This window comes from Saxophila tyrrhenica (genome assembly GCF_035928015.1).
Source record: "Saxophila tyrrhenica strain CCFEE 5935 chromosome Unknown scaffold_6, whole genome shotgun sequence".
Classification (NCBI taxonomy): domain Eukaryota; kingdom Fungi; phylum Ascomycota; class Dothideomycetes; order Mycosphaerellales; family Extremaceae; genus Saxophila; species Saxophila tyrrhenica.
This window is the reverse complement of record NW_027041738.1, coordinates 1,026,929-1,040,808: the sequence shown is the minus strand read 5'-3', so window position 1 is coordinate 1,040,808 and position 13,880 is coordinate 1,026,929. Positions and strand designations below refer to the sequence as shown.

The 13,880-nt window shown below is 57.6% G+C and overlaps 6 protein-coding genes across 6 annotated transcripts; 4 read left to right on the top strand and 2 right to left on the bottom strand.

The window, feature by feature from the left end:
* Window positions 1-326: 326 nt before the first annotated feature.
* On the top strand, window positions 327-1,655 carry LTR77_004479 (uncharacterized protein; the record flags this gene model as incomplete). The annotated part of the gene is made up of 1 exon (XM_064801733.1): window positions 327-1,655. One exon carries the CDS (start codon window positions 327-329, stop codon window positions 1,653-1,655), a length of 1,329 nt encoding a protein of 442 aa, XP_064660363.1.
* An 854-nt stretch (window positions 1,656-2,509) lies between these two features.
* LTR77_004478 (uncharacterized protein) lies at window positions 2,510-3,740 on the top strand (the record flags this gene model as incomplete). Its single annotated transcript, XM_064801732.1, has 2 exons — window positions 2,510-3,153; window positions 3,224-3,740. The coding sequence occupies 2 exons, from the start codon at window positions 2,510-2,512 to the stop codon at window positions 3,738-3,740; spliced, it is 1,161 nt and encodes a 386-aa protein (XP_064660362.1).
* A 1,480-nt stretch (window positions 3,741-5,220) lies between these two features.
* LTR77_004477 (uncharacterized protein) lies at window positions 5,221-6,826 on the top strand (the record flags this gene model as incomplete). The annotated part of the gene is made up of 4 exons (XM_064801731.1): window positions 5,221-5,869; window positions 5,927-6,154; window positions 6,219-6,620; window positions 6,678-6,826. The coding sequence occupies 4 exons, from the start codon at window positions 5,221-5,223 to the stop codon at window positions 6,824-6,826; spliced, it is 1,428 nt and encodes a 475-aa protein (XP_064660361.1).
* A 296-nt stretch (window positions 6,827-7,122) lies between these two features.
* On the bottom strand, window positions 7,123-9,183 carry LTR77_004476 (uncharacterized protein; the record flags this gene model as incomplete). The annotated part of the gene is made up of 2 exons (XM_064801730.1): window positions 7,123-8,938; window positions 8,966-9,183. The coding sequence occupies 2 exons, from the start codon at window positions 9,181-9,183 to the stop codon at window positions 7,123-7,125; spliced, it is 2,034 nt and encodes a 677-aa protein (XP_064660360.1).
* A 738-nt stretch (window positions 9,184-9,921) lies between these two features.
* Window positions 9,922-11,409, bottom strand: FOL3 (folylpolyglutamate synthase; the record flags this gene model as incomplete). Its single annotated transcript, XM_064801729.1, has 1 exon — window positions 9,922-11,409. The coding sequence occupies one exon, from the start codon at window positions 11,407-11,409 to the stop codon at window positions 9,922-9,924; it is 1,488 nt and encodes a 495-aa protein (XP_064660359.1).
* A 479-nt stretch (window positions 11,410-11,888) lies between these two features.
* Window positions 11,889-13,834, top strand: LTR77_004474 (uncharacterized protein; the record flags this gene model as incomplete). The annotated part of the gene is made up of 2 exons (XM_064801728.1): window positions 11,889-11,899; window positions 11,992-13,834. The coding sequence occupies 2 exons, from the start codon at window positions 11,889-11,891 to the stop codon at window positions 13,832-13,834; spliced, it is 1,854 nt and encodes a 617-aa protein (XP_064660358.1).
* Window positions 13,835-13,880: the final 46 nt, after the last annotated feature.

The following is a 13,880-nucleotide window of genomic DNA, read 5'->3' as shown; positions in this document are numbered from 1 at the left end:
GGCCCAGATCCAGATCCAGCATCAACTGCTGTCTGCCCACGCGCGCGAACTCCCGAGCAACAACGTGTTCGACGCCCCATACCAGCACCGTCGAGCGACTACTGCGGCCAAGTGGAACAAATCCGCCGAAAAGAGCAGGAGCGGTAAGGCGCACAAGCCAACACGCATACAACGCGCTGCACTCTCGCTCCTGCCAGACCGCACTTCTCTACCACCGACAAAAGGACGGCGAGGAGACTGGTCCTCCCACGAGTCTCGGCGCCTCTGCGCCTTCTACCACCAACACCACCACCACCACCACCAACCACGAAGTCAACACTCCAAGCATGATCCTCCGCTTCCTCTCCAGCTCCGCCTTCCTCGTCAGCATCATCTTCACCATCCCCCTCGCCTTCGACATCGGCGGCAGAACATGCGGTCTGGCCTTCAGCCTGAGCCTGGCCACCTACTACTTCATCCTCTCCTGCCTGCGAATAGCCACACCCGACAATTCAAGATGGCGAAGAATACTGGCCAACGCCTACGCAGGCCTGCAGGTCCTCATCATCCCCGGCTTCCTCATCTGGTGCCTCAACAAGTTCAGCATCGATGGGGGAGATGACGCCGGCTGGGTCACGAGGGCCTTCTACAACGCTACCAAACCTCTCCACCACAACCCCAGCGTCAAGGAATGGATATTCGGACGAGAAGGACTGCTGGAGCACTTCCTGATCGGCGGCTGGGACAAGCTCCTCCGCTACAGCACGCCCATCTTCCAGCTCACCGAAGGCTTCTGCTCCCTCCTCGTCATCCAAGCCTGCGGCCAGGTCACGAGATATCTGGTGAACAACGGCGACGGCGGCGACCACTGGATGATCGGCCTGCTCATGTTCAGCAGCGGCGTCATCAGCAGCGCCGTCTACTTCCTCTACCGTATCTCCACCTTCCCCGGCATCGACTCCCAGGACGCCATCCTCATCGGCATGGCCATCTGCTGCGCCATCTTCCTCTGCGCCTGGGGCATCGGCTCCGGCCGCGGCAACGTCGTCGAATCAAGTCTTCTCTTCGCCTACATCACCCTCTGCATCTACCAGATCTTCACCGACTACCAGCCCTCCAACCCCAACTCCCCCGCCGCCCAACCGGTAGTGGAAGGCGAGGACTTCCCACCCCTCCCACCGATCTTAATGGCCAGCTACACCACCCTCCTGCAAGCCCTCTCGTCCCTCCCAGCCACTCTGACGTCAGCCTTCGGCTTCATGTACGCCGCCGTCCGCACCATCACCCCCTCGGTCATCATCTCCCTCGTGTACCGCCTCACCGTCCTCTACGCCTCGGCGCGCATCATACCTGCCGTCCGCGAATCCGGCGCCCGCGCCTTATCCTCCGACCCCTCGCTCGACGACAGCGAGGAGGAAGTCGGCACGCTCATGGGTCTACTGTCGTACTTCAGCCCGAGCATCCTCATCGCCGTCTACACGAGTCTACTGATGCAGCATTTCGCCTCCGCGTCGTCGGATCATCCGGGCGAGTGGTGGACGAGCCAGGGCGGGGAGGGGGGAGGGAATATCTCGCGCTGGTTGAACTTGGCCGGGACGATGGGGTTGTATGCCGTGGAGTTGTGGTTGGGGAAGGGGTATGGGGATGATTTGGGGGGGCATTGGAAGATGGATTGACGACGGACTTGGAAACTGGGCACAGATTGTTATTGAAGGAGAAAATGTGATCTGGATGGTCGGCAGCAGCTTCTGGCCAGAGAGGATTGAAGCAGGATGTGAGGCGGGCTGCACGAAGAAGCACGAATGCGGGGATGTACGGATGCACCATGAACTCCTGCCACGACGACTCAACGCCCTGCACCGCGCCGAGCAGTCCGAGAGGCGACCGTACCGCCCCCGCCACTGACCAGAGGGCAGCGGAATAGCCGGAGGTAGGTAAGTGAGCGACGGTGCACAGCGCCCACAACGCCCAAGCAGAAAGGCACGGTCAAGCACACCGATGACAGAGACGGCATCTTGGGAAGACCACATTGGCGAAGGATGATGACCTAGAGAGCCAGGAGAGGAAGTAATCGAGGCCGAGCGAGCTTGCCTGAGCACCGAGACTAGAGACTACAGGGTGTAAATTGTTGTCGCAGCGTCGAAAGCACCGAAAATCAAAACTTCCAAACCTCGACCGCAAGGCCGTTAGCCGGCCACTTCTTTCCCAAAGGTAGGTCATCAAAAGCTATCTTATGGTTTGGGGATTAGATTTGCTTACCCTCTCTCTCCGTTGCCATGTCCGATGGTCATCACAGCGTTCACAGCGTACAAAGGTAAGCCAATGCACTCCCACATCAAAAGCGAAGCTCAGCCCAGCCTCCCACGCTCTCTTCCGTCTCACCTCCACCCACAATCATTATCGTAAAGACCAATGCATCTCCTCCCCTTCCAACCTTCCCCCAAGTGCTGCAGAGGCCCACGACCGCGCCCACCTGTCTCTCACCCTCACCATCCCTCCGCATCCACAGCACCAAGGACACGCAGCAGAAATGTCCGCACTGCTCTCCCCCCTCGCCCGCCTCCTGCTCCTGTGGCCAGGCGCGCTCGTCGCTCGCTTCTGTGGTGGATTCTGGCGCGCTTATTTGCGCGCTTTTGGGCTCGTCGGTGGCGGGGGTGAGGCGTTCGTGGAGCGAGTGAGGGGGGATGATGGCAGGTCTGGCGGCCTCCACGAAGGCACGGACGGAGCTGGCGAGGAGCGCGATGGGCATAAGGGGCGAGCGCCGGTCCCTTCGCTACCTCCGGAGCTTCTCATCCAAGTCGCATCCTACCTCGACACGAGGGACCTCCTCACCCTCTCCACCGTCTCCAGAACCTTCCACGCCTTCACAACCGCTCACGGCGCCCACATCGCCTCCACCATCTCCCGTAACGAAATCGCCCGCCTCCACACCGAATACACCTACCTCTCCTTCCACGCCCTCCCCCTCGACACCGCCCTCCGCCGCTACGAAACCCGTCTCGGGCGGCCGTGGGACGAGCGCCACGGCATCGCGCCTCGGACGCAGGGGTGGCGGGCGTCGCGGTGGTTGGTGCAGGCGTATTTCCGGGCGAATGAGGGGGTGGGGTGGAGTGGGCAGGAGCAGGTGGAGAGGGTGGTGGCGGGGTTGTTTGAGGTTAGTTGGGCGTTGGAGTGGTAAGTATTGTCTCCTTCGAGGAGGGATGGTTTGGGGTGAGGAAGGGGCTGATGATTCTTTGGCGTGCAGGTATAAAGTTCAAGCTGAAAGGAGGCCGAAGAGCCATGGTTCGTACCACCTTCAGGACCCCGAAGTCCATGGGTCCATCACTCGACAGTGGACGCGTGAGCTGAAGGAAATCGTCGCCCACGATATGTATGGATGCAGAGGGGGCGCCGAGTGCAAGAAGTACGACCGCCTAGCCTCCCTGTTCATCCAAGCCATCCCATTCCCAGCGAGCCACGCCGAAGTTGTCGCAATGCTAGCCCGGATCTACGCCGAACCGCTCGTCGATGCGCCGGTCACGACTGCAGAGGACGAGCGGTGGCTGGAGAGATGGCACGGGTCGGTGGTGAAGTTGGATTCGAGGTTGGTGGACAAGACGGGGTTGCCGGTGTGGAGGCCGGCGAGCGGGGAGTTCGATGCGTGGATTGGGTTTTCGAATGAGGGGACGAGGGGGTTGCGGAGGGTTTGGACGTATGAAGGGGAGTTGAGTGGGTCGCAGTGGGCGAGGCTGTTGGAGGAGTGTAGTGTTTTTTGGTATTGAGTGTGTCTGTCGCGGGAGGAAGGGGCTTGTCTGAGGGGCAAGTATATGTGTATTGCGAGATAGTGTGGAAGAACTCTACTTACCACGTCTTTCGCAGACACCCGATGTTGAAATTTCGAGGTGTTGAAGAACATCAATCTTCAGAGCGAGCGTGCGACTAGAGCGCCGCCCAAGCCAACTGCAATAGCACACAGAGCACCCTCGGTCATCTTGGTAGCTGGGCTCCTCCCTGTTGATGTCGGCTCAGAGCCAGTTGTTGCTGCTGTGCCGCTGGGTGAGGCGCCACTCAGTGTTGCTTGAGGGAGCCCAGATCTTCCAAACCCGACGCTGTTACAGACGCTGTTGAATGCATCCATAGCAGCTGCAGTGTTGTCGTTGCAATATGAGTATATGTAGTTTGTCACTTCGCTGGCGTTGCCGCCGCTGCACATGGCTTGCAGGTTGGATGGGTCCGGCTGGGTGCTGCGACTATATTAGGTTTGTGAACGACATGAGGCTTCGGGAGGTCTTGCATACTTGACGGCGGCTATCAAGCAGGCTGGCGGCGCTGCGTTTGCCATTTGTATCAAGATAAAGCATGCAATTGCAATGACGAGAAGCTGTCTGAGCATCACGGACTTGGTGGGCTTCCACGTGCTTTGACTGTAGCGGGAGTTCGTCGGCGCCTACATGCGCGAGGTCCCAGACTCACGAAGGGGCAGGAAGTCGCCGCGAAAGGTACGTCACGCAAAGTAGATGTTTGATGTCTGCGAGCTGGGAGGGCTGAAGTCCAAAAGCTCAGACACATCTTTCGCTTCCTTGGCGCCTTCTGCGTCTCGACTTTGCCTTCGTCCTCCAATCTCACCTCGTCTCATCCCTTTGCATCTCCAACACCCTCAGCAGACGCCGCTCGTGCATAGGACACATACAAAGAACGCGACATGACAGCGCCGATCTCAACGCTCCCTTCCAGAACATCGGCATCGGCGTCAGGATGTTGGTCGAGGATCACGTTGCGACATCAGCGCTTGGAAGTGCAGCTAAAGCGTACAGGGTGATGCTGGTCGACATCGCAACTCGAGCCCGGCCACTGGCGCCAGCGTTATCCTCTACATGACTCTTGCGACAAGTGCCATCCTCTGCGCACCGTTGGAAGGGTGTAAAACCTGTGTAGCTGCCCTGCGCTTGGGTTTTGTACAAGGACATCCGTTGCTATTGTATGCACTGTTGACCGGCCTCCAATTTTGTCTGTCGGCGTGCTCGTATCGCGAGGTCTTTGCGCCGACGGCGATGCTCGCCACTCGTTTCATGGATGTGTTGCAAAAGGTTGGTATAAGGCTTTCGTTGCTTCTGCTATTTCTCATGCGTTTCCTCTTGAACACCCTCTTGCATCTACCAACAGCGCCAGTATCATGCAAATTTTCTTCTATTAGACTAATCTGCTGTGCTCATGCTCAAAACTAACTCGAGCTTCTATCTCCACAATAATAATCCCCTCGAGATGTCTCAAGAGGCACCAGCAATGGAGCCCTCCACTCCAGCAGTGCCAGAGAGGGCTATCCGTCGAAGTGAAGATATCGGTGCACCTTCAGTAAGCAACGAAACGAGACGATACTGGCGTGCCTCCGAAGCACCAGCACCACTGCGTCCAGCAGCATCTGGCGGGGTACCTGGGCGGCCCTCAGAGGACGGCCAACACTACATTCCACCAAATCAGCAGATGATGCATTGGCAGCCACCGCACGACGAATACGCAGCATACGATGACCAAAACCCGTCACCCCCAAGAGACTACTATCTCGTCCCTCGCGGCGTCAACAGCGCCGCTCCATCCCCATCCCCGTATCCATCAAGCGAGACGTATGCACGAAGACCTTATCACAATCCCCGCGAGAGCACCGAGACACACCGACCGCTTGTCAGCAGCCAGCAGACACCACGAAGACGTCCGTCCGCGTCCGTTCGACCTCGCTGGGCCGACGGCTACGAGGACGAAACACCGTCGCCTCGATCAAAGCGCACGCCGCAGAAGTCGAGGACGGGCATTTACGTGGTCAGAGAAGGCGGCGGCGGTGGCGGAGATGGTACAGAGCCTGATGAGATCATGCGATTGCCATTTAGCTCTTGGATGCACGGCACCGTGAAGAACCGTAGGTCCTCCGAACACCAAGCCCCACTCACAACCACGAACTGACACCTGATTGCAGATTTCATCGCCGTCCTCGGCGAGTTCGTTGGCACAACCATGTTCCTCTTCTTTGCCTTCGCCGGCACATTGGTCGCCAACATCGGCGCCACCGAAAGCGCCAGCCAAACCACCACCAACGCCGCGGTCGGCTTCAGCCCGATTGTGAACCTATACGTGGCGGTAGCATTTGGTTTCAGCCTCATGGTCAACGTCTGGATCTTCTTCCGCGTGAGCGGTGGTTTGTTCAGTAAGCCTCCGCCTCCCTATCCCCATCCACCCTTGCCAGAGACTGACTCGACATTTGACGACAGACCCAGCAGTAACCCTCGGCATGGTAATGACGCGCTCCATAAACTACACCCGCGGCTTCCTCCTCGTCTCCGCCCAACTCGTCGGCGCCATCGTCGCCTCCTTCATCGTACAAGCCCTCTTCCCCTCCGACTTCAACGTCCGCACCACCCTGGCCCCGCAAACCTCCATCGCGCGCGGCGTCATCATCGAAGCCATCTTGACAGCAGAACTGGTGTTTACCGTCTTCATGCTGGCCAAAGAGAAACATCGCGCGACGTACATGGCTCCGGTGGGCATTGGACTGTCGTTGTTCGTGGCGGAGCTGGTGGGGGTGTTTTTTACGGGCGGGAGTTTGAATCCGGCGAGGAGTTTTGGGCCGTGTGTTGCGACGGGGACTTTTGATCCGGAGCATTGGGTTTATTGTGAGTCTTCCCAAACCTATGACATTTTGGTGGCAGCGTGCTGACGAAGTATGCCAGGGGTTGGGCCGGCGATCGGCGCCATTGCGGCGTTTGCGTTCTATCGGTTCATCAAGATCCTGGAATATGAAATGGCCAACCCGGGCCAGGATGCTGAGGACGCCGAGACGGCGCATATGGAAGCGAAGGAGGCTCGGGGAGAAGTCTGATGTTGACGTGCTTGGACGGTTATTCGCGAACGAGGAACGTTGGGAATGTTCATCTCACTGCTATCATGTCTTCTTCATTGGTTCTATCTAGCGAGGCGTTGTGGCAGCAATTCATGAGCTATAAAGCGAACAGTATCATCAATGAGGTACCATACCATGCCCATTAGCAACCCCCGTACATAGTAACGCCTTCAAAATGACAATTCGGCGTCAGCAACGCCCACCGCCTTCCCCTCGCGCCAGCGCTGTACCTCACGCTGACGACCAAGACCCAGACAGCTCAGCACACGCCACCACTAACTCGTCTGCAACGTCGCCTGCCTCACTCCCTCCGTAACTTCCTCTACCGCCTCACCGGCCTTAGGATTACTCTGCGCTCCATCCTTCTCCACCGCCTCGACGCTCTCTTTGCCCTTCTCAGCAGCCTTCTTGGCTTTCTTCGCGTCCTTCTCCGCCTTCCGTGCAGCCTTCTTCGCCGCCTCTGCTTCCTTCTGCTTCTTCAACTCGTCGCCGCCGAAGAGCTCGCGCCATTCTTGCTCCTTTTCGGGCTTGATGTTCTTGAAGAGATGTTGCGCTTTACCGATCGTGTGTCCGGGCTGGATGGAGGAGGCCTGCCAGTCGTCCGGGATGGTGAGGAGGTCTGCGTTGAGCTGGGTGAGGATGGAGCGGGAAGTGGCGGGAATGTAGGGTTCGATGACCGAAGCGAGGAGGTGTACGTGGTTCGCCGCGAGGTTGACGACGGTGTCGCAGAGCGCGCGGTCGTTGTTGAAGAGAGTGTTGTCGAGGCGGTTGTCTTGCAGGAGCTTGTTGCCAAGACTGGAGAGCTCGCGTGCAGAGATGAGACCGGCCTTTAGGCGAACGGCGTCCATCTGGTCACGGTAGGTCTGGAGGATGGTGTTTGCTTCTTCCATATGCTGTTTCCGTCGGTTCGAGATGGTCTGGTAGTCGTCTCGAGATTCGAGGTTGGGTAGTTCAGGGATGACGGAGTTGTATGTCTTTTCTGAGTTGACGAACTTGAGGATGCGGTTGACGAAGTTGCCGAAGTTGTTCACGAGCTCGTTGTTGTTGGCGGCGATGAAGCCGTCCCACTCGAACTCAGTATCGCTGGTCTCCGGTCTTCGAAGAAGCAGGAAGTACCGCCACACGTCAGGCGCGATGCCAGTCTCCTTTGCGCTGGTCCCGAACACGCCAATCCCTCTGCTCTTTGAGAACTTGCCGTGCTCGTAGTTGAGGTACTCTGTAGTAGAGATGGTGTCGACCATGGTCCACTTGTCACCGGTTCCGAGCTGAGAGCAAGGGAAGACTACTGAATGGAAAGGCACGTTGTCCTTGCCCATGAACTGGTAGAGCTTCACATTCTCAGGGTCCCGCCACCACTTCTCCCAGTGCTTTGTGTATGTCGCAGTGATCGAGACATAGCCAATGCATGCATCGAACCACACATACATGACCTTGTTCTCGTAGCCAGGCAGAGGCACGGCGGTACCCCACTTGAGATCTCTGGTGATGCCTCTTGGTTTCAGCCCTTCGCTCAGCCATGCATTTGTGATGCTCACACCATTCTCGCTCCATCCGCCCTTTGCGAAGCTCTCCTGCGACCAGTTCGTGACCTTCTCTTGCAGCTTGTCCAGTAATATGAAAGCATGCTTGGTCTCCCTCTTCACTGGGGACCTGCCATCCAGCTTGCACCGCGGGTTGATGAGGTCGAGAGGATCTAGCAGATGCCCGCACTTGTCGCATTGATCTCCTCTCGCATCTCCATAGCCGCACAGCGGACACTCGCCCTCCACGAACCGGTCTGCGAGGAACGCTTGATGGTTCTCGGCTTCGCAGTAGGGTTGTGTTGTTGTTCGCTCCTCGAGGTAGCCGTTCTTGTGAAGCTTTGTGAAGATGTCCTGCGCAATGTCGGTCTGTTCCTGTGTAGGTGTTCGGCCAAACTTGTCGAATCCGATCTCAAACCAGTCATAGACCTCTTTGTGGATTTTGTTGTACTTTGAGCAGAGCTCCTGAGGTGTGAGACCCTCTTCTATCGCCTTAGTCTCGGTGGCGGTGCCATACTCGTCTGTGCCGCATACGAATAGCGTTGGATGCCCGCGTGCCTTGCAATACCGACTGAACACATCTGCGCTCAGCACTGACCCGATCACGTTTCCCAAGTGGGGGACGTTGTTCACATAGGGGAGCGCGGAGGTGATTAAGACATTCTTCTTGCCTGGTACTGGCAGGATCTCGTCGGTGGCGCCGTTCATGTCGAGTCGCGTGTCGCAGGTTGTTGTCTTGTCTTGATTCTGCGTTGCTTCCAGGTCTGGACTTTTTGATGGAGGGGCAGGCGCAGCATGAGTCAGCCGTCGAGTCATGCTCGAGTTTTCGAGTCGACAGAGACGGGACGATGGGAACAATACGTTGCGTGAAGGGGGGGATTGTGAAAGACATTCGCGCTCAGGACCTATTGACATGCCTACTTCTGATATGTCTAGCGTTCGTTACCGCAGTAGCCAAGTAGAGGTTGCAACAACCGCCTTCGAAGCCTTCACCTTTCCTCGAAGCGACTAGCGAGGAACTTCACGATCTGGAATAGTCTCTGGCTCATCATCCACCTCAGCATCTCAGCTAGTCACGCATGTGACAACTGTGACCCTCTCACTGTTCACGCAGAGTCCATTCACACGTTCCAGGCGCCTCTGTGCGGCAACTGCGAGGTGGAGAACGCAGTCCCAGGTGACTACATCGTCCATCTCACGAAGGACTATCTTCTAGAGCAGCACAGAGAGCATACCGGTTCGGCGCTCGAAGACTCCGAGATGAGAACCGTCCTCAGCTTTAGCAGTGACTACATGTACTCTGCGGGCCTTGATGCTCAGCCGCTTGCAGTCATCCATGGGGATGGAGGAACAGAGTTGGTGGAGTGCAATATACGGAGAGGCATCGATGATTGAGTGAAGCTGTTGCAGGAGACTGTATTGAGTTAGAGCTGGGAATGGCTTCGGGATGTGTGGTGAAGGACTCACCCTCAATCGTTCGCTCTTGCGGCCTCGAGGTCTGAAGGATCCTGGTGTGCTATCGTGAAAGTCTTCTGAGACATTGGAAAGCATGTCTCAGACAGTTTCTGCGTCCCGTAAAAGTCTGAGGACGTCGCCGACGAGGTACAGACTTCCTGCAATGACCATCGGTCCTCCGTTCGCCATCTGGCTCGCAGTTCGCAATGCAGCCAGCACATCTTTACCAGCCGTGTGTACGTTCAAGGACTCAAGATCCGAGACGACAGATCTAGCAGCTTCCAGCAGTCGCTCGTTGTTGAGTGGCTTGACCCACGGCATGCCGTCCACAGGTCCGAACTCGACGGCAACCACCGTGTCTCCGTCTTTGAGGAGAGGAGTGAGAATATCTTTAGGGTCTTTGGTGTCAGAAGCGGCGAGAACCCAGGTAACTCTCTGAGACACATGCGGTCTGTCCGGATGAGTTCGAGAACGGAGGACGACTCTCCCCAGCGACTCAGCAGATTCTGCATTGTGTGCGCCATCGAGAAGAACCGCTTGCTTCCGGCCGGTCAGATCTTGAAGGTCAATAAGCTGTTGACGTCCTGGAAAGGTGGTCTCCGGTATGACGTCGAGCATAGAGTCAATGAACGCATTCGCGGTCGTCCACTCCTTCCCTAAAAGGACATCGTCTTCCGTTGTTGTCGAACATGGCGGCCGCTCGAGTCGCTGGAGTGCTGTCCAGGTGGCCAATAATGCGACCGCGGCATTTCGTTTGGCATGGGGCGGTAGTGGATAGAGCTGCAACATCTCCTCTAAGTGCTCGTAGGCGTATAAATGATCCTTTGACCCTTCAGGATGTCCTAATGATCGTATCGGAATACAAATCCTCCGAGCAACGTCTTCAAGAATCCCTTTAACCTCTTTCGGATTCTCGTGATCATATACAGCCGGAACGCCATCTTTGAAGATGCCCGCTTTTGCTCGCGTGATCTCTGCCAAAGTACCACCCAGGAAAGCTTGATGATCAAGCCCGATACTCGAGATGGCAGTAACAAGAGGCAGAGGTCTGAACTCCTCCCACGAAAGCGATGCAGGCTTTTCAGTGCCTTCTTGCAGCCCGACGATGTTCGTAGCATCTAGCTTCCCGCCCATTCCAGTTTCAACAACAGCAACATCCACCCTGTGCTCAGTGAAGATCTCGAACGCAGTGGCAGTCAGCAACTCAAATTCGCTGGCACCGACTTCCTCTTCGTCGTTCCTCCGCAGCACGCGCTGCTCCACATCATGGAAAGCTTTGGAAGGTACCGTTTGCCCGTCGATCGTGATACAATCCCAGCGATCCACCAAGTGCGGGCTGGTGAATCGAGCGTGTCTCAACCGCTCGTATATTAGCATTCGACCAGAAGCACGCTGATGCTTCCGCAGGGCGGGCCTTTCATCAGCGTTGCGGTGCCTCTGAAGAGAGTTGTTATAAACGTCCAGCATGCGAGATATGTAGGCGCATATGGAGCCTTTTCCGTTTGTGCCTGCTACGTGTATGGCTCGCCAGGGCAGAGGCGTGCGGGCCAGGAGGCGAGTAATACGTTCTAGGCCGGGAGTAATCATCTTCGTGCACAAGGTCTTTCTTGAACGGTTGACGAAGGCCTAGAGCAGTTTTACAGTCGAGTACGGATAGTCGATTCGACGAGCGTTCCTCATCGCGGCCAGACTATTACTTTGCCATTGAACGAAGGGTGATCGGGCCTTTCTCCAATTGTGTTTATTATTCCGCGTACGACAAGATCTTGACTACATTTTGAGAAACAGTTCGTCGTCTGCAATGCTTGTCGTCCGTATACCATGCTAGGCCCGATTGGGAGCCGGATATCGCACCGAGCCCTTAGCGCGCAGGAGGGCCAGCCTCGCAGACCTGCTGGCCGGGTTGCCGCCTCCGCAGAAATCCAAATCCTCTCCAGGTCGATCAACGAGCGCAACACGCATCGGAAACACCCACTCTCCACTCCCCTCCATCCCCATCTCCACTCAAGACTCGGTCGCGGACCTCTACCGACCTTCGCGACCGCATCCTCACCTCCCCCATCGCCATGGGCCTTCCGTAAGTGACACCTCCAAAGCAGCCGCGACTGCGGCGCGTCCAGACGCGAGAAGCAAGCGTGACCCTCAGGCTAACTTGCGTCCGTGACCCAGTATCTGGCGCAACCCGGAGGAGGCCAAGGTGAAGAAGGAACACACGAAAGTAGACCCCACAGCAGGAGCGCGCTCGCCTATACGCCGCGAACGACCACCCTATGCCCGCCGCCGAACGCCGCCTCGCCATGAGTCCTCCAGCAACTTCCCGCCCCGCTTCCAGCGCTCACCCCCTCCATCCATGGGCTTCAACGGCATGCGCGAGGGTCGCCGCGCCGAGAACAGAAGCGTGCCTCCCATCTCGAGTTTGCTGGAGTCAGCGAACGCTCGCGGAGAGCCTAGAAGCTACGAACCTGCAGGTGTGGATGAACTCGCTACAAGAGAGCGCCACTTAGAGGCCAGCATTGACCGCCTGAACAACGAAGCAGATCGCCTGGAGGGCGAGACGACTGCTCGTCAGGATGAGCTAGACTTGCCTACTGGCTGGGAGAGCTGGACCCAGAGTCGAAGATCGGCATGGCTGGCTGATCGTCGGAGGCCGTCTCCAAGATATCGCATGAGTGCACGAGACTATGAGCAAATGAGGCGCGACAGCCCAAGAGAGTACAGGCCAAACGCACGTAGCGCTCGACGAAGCGCTTTACCCACACCTCCCGAAGACGAGTCAGCGGACCCAGACAGCCTATTTCTGCCCGATAATTCTGCCTCAAGACGCACCAACGGGGACGCGCACCCGCTGAGACAGCATTGGGCGCCTCAGCCTCTTGTGGATGGCCTCGGTGATCGCATTCGCAGCCCAACCCCTGGGGATGGCTGGGAAATCATGCGCGCTACAATCACGCCAGATGCCACGCTTCCGAGTGCCGACAGTAGCTTCACCAGCGCAGCCGCAGCAAATTCTTTCTCCAGCAACAGCACGAGCGCTACGGAAGCCAACTCCAGCTTTTCATCAGTCAACAGCCGTCAAACATCTCGCGCAGGAGGCCAAGCAGAGTCTATCTCATCCGTAGATCCGGACGATCTTCGCAACGATGATGACCGAGAAGTCGAGGCTGAGTTTGCTGCAGCAATGTACGCTCAGGAGCTGACCTACCCAGAAGGATGCTACCGCGTAAGGGAGCACCGCACAAGGTACCGTCAGGAGGGCAGACAGTACGCCTACTCAGACGAGCCAGAGCCTGTAGAAGTAGGTTTCCGCATCATCAACGAAGCTCTAAGCACGTCCGAAGGTCGCGAACGCGTCGACCAGCTTGCGCGCACCATGAACGAAGCTACCGACGACATGGCGCAGCGCATCCGCACACGCCGGCCCGAAAACACTCGAAGCGATAGCCCAAGACGCCCTTCAGCTCTCCACCACGAAGACGACAGTCCACCAAGCCCTCACCCCGAACGCTACAGCGAGGAGACCCGCGCCGCAGCCCGCGAAATGTCCGACGACATCTACGAGATCTTCGAACGAATTGGACCCGTCATCCGTCGTCCAGAACCCGACTTCACGTTCCCAGAGGGTTTCCGTGTCCGCGGTATGCTAGCCGATTCTCGCTCGCGCTCTCGCTCGCCACCACCACGCTATTCACCGCCTCACACCGCCGCCACATCTCACGCAGCGCCTGAGGCTCACCCCGTCGGTCCTCCGAGCATGCGCAGCCAGCGTGAAGTCGGCGAGATGTTAGGGGAGGGGAGTGAGAGCGAGCTGGAGGGGTTACAGAGGATTGCAGAGAGGATGGCGCAGAGGGGAAATGTGCCTGATGAGTGGTGGATGAGTATGGGGATGAGTGGGCTCTCGAGGTCAAGGGCGAGAAGTCCTGGGAGGAGACGCGGGGGTTCTGGTGAGGGTCACGAGGCGGCTGGGACGAGGGTGAGGGAGGGGAGGGTGGGGAGGGGGAACTCAAGGCTATGAGAGGAAAAGGTTGTTCGGGATGCCCTTTTGGTGCGGTAGGCTTCGC